General features: G+C 40.0%; 1 protein-coding gene across 3 annotated transcripts in view; it reads right to left on the reverse strand.

The window, feature by feature from the left end:
- Window positions 1–635: 635 nt before the first annotated feature.
- Window positions 636–5,000, reverse strand: part of LOC144514933 (uncharacterized) — a 4,586-nt gene continuing 221 nt past the window's right edge. The window contains exons 2-5 of one of the 3 annotated variants that reach the window (XM_078245679.1): window positions 3,773–4,022; window positions 3,292–3,368; window positions 3,174–3,255; window positions 636–756 (exon numbers count right to left, since the gene is read on the reverse strand). In XM_078245679.1, coding sequence (XP_078101805.1) covers window positions 636–756; window positions 3,174–3,255; window positions 3,292–3,368; window positions 3,773–3,885 — 393 coding nt within the window. In that variant the 5' untranslated portion in view covers window positions 3,886–4,022. Of the gene's footprint in view, window positions 757–3,173; window positions 3,369–3,772; window positions 4,023–4,322; window positions 4,482–5,000 lie in introns of those variants that run through there. The other 2 variants (XM_078245678.1, XM_078245677.1) reach the window with 2 other exon arrangements.

Consider the following 5,000-nt stretch of genomic DNA (forward strand, 5'->3'; position numbering starts at 1 on the left):
TGTTGGATGGTGGTTCCCTTTTTTTACTTCCCCTTATTGACTTCTGATCTGACATCCAACTGGCAAACCCACATTCAACATTTTGGGAAGAATTTTGCGTTTTGACCAATTTGGGTCAGGAGACTACGGGGTTAAAACATCTGGTCATGAACCCACTCACTGAAACTTGGCCTTAAGTGTCCAGACTCAAATGGCAGAAGTCTTCTCATGGAAAATAGTGTCCTGACCCAGGTGACACAAACACCAAGAGTCGCTGGTTCTCCAGGGGGGATGTGCAGATGAAGTTACCCTGGAAGAGGCCCTCTGAGGCGCATACATCCCAACCATCCCCCTATATTCCCAGTTGGAGAAGAATATTTGGGAAGAATTTTGCCATTCATGATTTTTAGCCTACCATATGGCTATGGGAGATTAAAAATGCTTTTTAATGAGGCTAAAACACCAGATAATATTGGACCAAACCAGGTCCAGTATTAAATTGAGATATACAGTTGAAGACTGGTCTCACTGGACAGCTTTCAGATGTGAGAATATAAATCTAGTGAAGAAGAAAGATGCTGAAAATAAACTTAAAACTTCTCTGGAAACATAAAAGTTGAAACACGAATCAGCAATATTATAATATTATTAACAGATTACCTCTTTTCAGCAGAGGGTTGTTGACCTTTAAAGTCAATGAGGTGATCATTTGACCGGTCGCTCTTAAAGGACACACAGCTGGGTTCAGGTTCAGCACAGTCTGGTCTTTGATGGATCCTGTTACACAGAGTAAGAACAACAGGGATGGAAATTCACTTTTTATTATCCAGACACAAAAACTGCTGGAGATACAAGCAGCAACTAAAACAAGATGAACACAAAGAAGTTCAATAAACTACACAAAAAACTGGGTTAAAAAGCTGAAACACCAGAGAATATATTGGACCAAACCAGATCCAATATTTACCTAAAGTCAAGAGTTGAAGACTGGTTTAACTGGACAGCTTTCAGATGTGAGAATATAAATATATGTGAAGAAGAAAGATGCTGAAAATAAACTTAAAACTTTTAGTAATTTCCAGTTTCAAAAATTGTTGCTTTTTAATACTTTAAGTACATATTTTTATGATACTTTTCTTACTTAGGTAATATTCTTTAATTAGTACTTTTACTTAGGCAAAGGATTTGAATTCTTCTTCCACTATGACGGTCTGACATTAATGAATTGCCTATCTCTAATGTAGCAACATTTTAAAATCAATGATGACATACAGTAGATCAGATGTAGAAAAGCAGTGTGTTTCATGCAAAATGGAGAAATGCTCCTTTCTTTACAGAGGCTCAGAGAATTGAAACTGATTCAGGTTCATATGAGATTTCATTCTATGAGTAGTTCAATTAGTGAGTTTTTCAGTAAAGCTGCACTATAGACTTTGTTTATATAGTGAGTTGCTGTATGACAAATTGTTTAATCTATTAATTTATGTTGATGTTGCAAACATTTTATTTATTTTGGTAATATTTTTTTCTTTAAAAAAATGATTTATTGAACTTTTTGATGCTTTTATACAGGTTTTGCTGTTGTAACACAGAATAGTGTTAATGGTTAAACCACTGAACTGTTTATTTATATATGCTGCGTTATTGAGTCATGAGCTTTGTTATGTCTCAACAGGAGGGATATGGTGGCAACAATAAATAAAGTGTTAACAGCATATGGATTTTCAAATTACTCTAAAAAAAAACATTTTTACAGCGTTTCCTAATTAATAATTAATAAAGTTAAATAAGTATGAAGGAGGGAAATGCTGTTTGGTAATTTTGTGAATCAAGAAAGCTAAAAAACTATGTCCTAACTAAAGTAATTAGATTGATTAAAGAGCAGATAATGCTTCTCGGAGTTCTGTTTTGTGCCACACAGTGCCTCGATGTGCCAGTAAGGGTCCATCTCACTCCCCCCACAAGCTGCAGGACCGCTGACAAACTTTACCAGAACCTGAACTACGACCAGAAGATCAAGAACGACTAACAACACCTTGGGAGACAGCAACATGGGCTCCCTCCCCCACACACTCGCACCAGAAAGACATCTGGAGCTAGGAGGACAGAAGGAGGAGGGCTGTTGACAACTGCCCATGGTTAAAGTGGCTGAAAGCCTGGGGACGCATGGTTTTCAGGGCATGATCAGAGACTGACATTAAAGAAGCAATGTCCACATGCCCTACCCAAAGCCTTGGTGAACATTCTCTGATGAACTGACGACACTGAAATGAGAAGGCTTCGGAGCGGTCAACCATATGACCCTGAGGCCTGCTTCGCCACAAAAAAGACACTGAATCCTTTCTGGAGGTACGGACCAACGGCTAGAAGATGGACTGTGAAAAAGAGGGAGGGAGCGAGGACCGTCCTGATCTGGCACATCTGACGCATTGTGAAGGGAAGTAGTGCACCGACACAGACTCACATTCTGAAAATACACTCACTATTAAGAGAAGCTAATTAGAAGTACTTATTTTTTACTTTTAAAATCTCATGTACAAATTCAAATTAGGATACTGTTGGATGGTGGTTCCCTTTTTTTACTTCCCCTTATTGACTTCTGATCTGACATCCAACTGGCAAACCCACATCTAACATTTGGGAAGAATTTTGCATTTTGACCAATTTGGGTCAGGAGACTTGGGGGGAAGAGAATCTGGTCATGAATCCACTCACTGAAACTTGGCCCTAAGTGTCCAGACTCAAATGGCAGAAGTCTTCTATGGTAAATAGTGTCCCGACCCAGGTGACACAAACACAAAGGGTTGCTGGTTCTCCAGGGGGATGTGCAGATGAAGTTATCCTAGAAGAGGCCCTCTGAGGCGCATACATCCCCAACCATCCCCTGGTATTCCCAGTTGGAGAAGAATATTTGGGAAGAATTTTGCCATTCATGATTTTTAGCCTACCCTATGGCTATGGGAGATTAAAAATGCTTTTTAATGAGGCTAAAACACCAGATAATATTGGACCAAACCAGGTCCAGTATTAAATTGAGATCTACAGTTGAAGACTGGTCTTACTGGACAGCTTCCAGATGTGAGAATATAAATATATGTGAAGAAGAAAGATGCTGAAAATAAACTTAAAACTTCTCTGGAAACATAAAAGTTGAAACATGAATCAGCAATATTATAATATTATTAACAGCTTACCTCTTTTCAGCAGAGGGTTGTTGACCTTTAAAGGTAATGAGGCGACCATTTGACCAGTCGCTCTTGAAGGACACACAGCTGGGTTCATGTTCAGGACCAGGTTCAGGTCCAGGTCCAGGTTCAGGTTCAGGTTCAGGTCCAGGTCCAGGTCCAGGTCCAGGTTCAGGTTCATGAGACTCTGGTCTCTGCTGGGTCCTGATAGAAAAACACATTTATTGAGGATCACATGTTCAGTTAAAGTCTCCGTGCATAAAATATAATATTAATTAATGAATATGTCTGTAGGCCTAATTATTAACAATTAAATGCCAATAATGCTTTACTTTCTGTCCAAAACTCAATAAAAATATCTTTTGAAATCAGAATTAAAAAAAATCTAAATATCATATTTCTAAATGTTGTCTAAACAGAAAGATATTTTGAGTGAGACAGGAAATTATTTTACTAAAATATTCTCATTTCAGTCATCAGCTACAATAATTACAAAAAAAAGCACTTAATTTGAAGGAGTGTGCATGAGACGGACACAAAACAACCCAGACGGGACGTAGTTCCATCCAATGAGACTCGTTCCAGTTTGCTGGATGTTCACAACTCACCTCACTCTTCTTCTTAACATTTCATTTTCCCTTTCCATTGCAGTTCTCTCCTTCTGCCATTCAGGTCTCTCCATCAATCCTCTCTCCTCCATTTCAAGTAGCCTCTCCTCCATTTCTATTCTCCTCTCCCTTACAGGTCTTTTCTTAAAGTAGCGGTGGCTCCATGGACCGGTGACTCTTCATGGACACACAGCTGGGTTCAGGTTCAGGTTCAGGTTCAGGTTCAGCAGGGTCTGGTCTCTGATGGGTCCTGTTAGAAAGACAGGAAGACCACTTTTTAATCTCCAGAAACAGAAGCTGCTGGAGAAACTAGAAGCTATCAAGCAGAAAATAAAGTCTGAAGCTCTTCACTGAATGATTTCTGCTCTCTGCTCATCCTGCTCTGTCTTTCATTATCTTTCTGGGAGAACAGGAACATTGGCAAGACTCCAGGACTAATGTCATCTTTCTGTCCTCTAATGGAGACAAGACTCCATTATTACAATCAATCTCCCTCTGCATCCTCCTCCACACATCACTACAACAGTAACAGAGGCATCTAGGTCACTACATTTTATTCTGAAAGGTCCCAGAGGAAACAGTAGAGTCCTGTTGTGTCTGACTTTACGCTGGTGGAGACGACGGTTTGTTTTCTGACAGCAGGAGAAAGGAAATAACTAGAGGCTATCTTATGATGGATTCACACCGGCCAAATCAGGCCAGGGGCTTAAAGTTGGCCCCTCCTACTTCCTCCCTCCTACTTCCTCTCCTCCTACTTCCTCCCCCCTTGCTCTGACCCCACCCATCTTCAAACTCGGCCTTCATTTAGATCTCAGCTACACAGCTGTAAAGTTTCCTGACTGCGTCACGGTTGTGACAGACAGACGTATGAACAGCTGGCAAAGTATTTCAAACCTCCTCTGTAGTAGTTCATGTTACAACATTGAGATTTATCTTCAACACAAGAGTCGTCCAGACTTTCTCAGGAAATAAGAAGTGAAGTAGAAACATTATATCTAACATCACAGAGCCAGAAACTAACCCTGAAGAGACCAAAGACTAACGTGTTGTTAACGTATCAAACAGCAACTTACAGTTACACACACACACACACACACAGACACACACACGCACACGCACACACACACACACACACACACACACACACACACACACACACACACACACACACAATAAAAAGAAACTTGTGTTTTACCGCCTTTAGAAATGAGTTCAAACACTTTCATTA

The sequence above is a fragment of the Sander vitreus genome, unplaced genomic scaffold (assembly GCF_031162955.1).
Source record: "Sander vitreus isolate 19-12246 unplaced genomic scaffold, sanVit1 ctg760_0, whole genome shotgun sequence".
Taxonomy (NCBI): domain Eukaryota; kingdom Metazoa; phylum Chordata; class Actinopteri; order Perciformes; family Percidae; genus Sander; species Sander vitreus.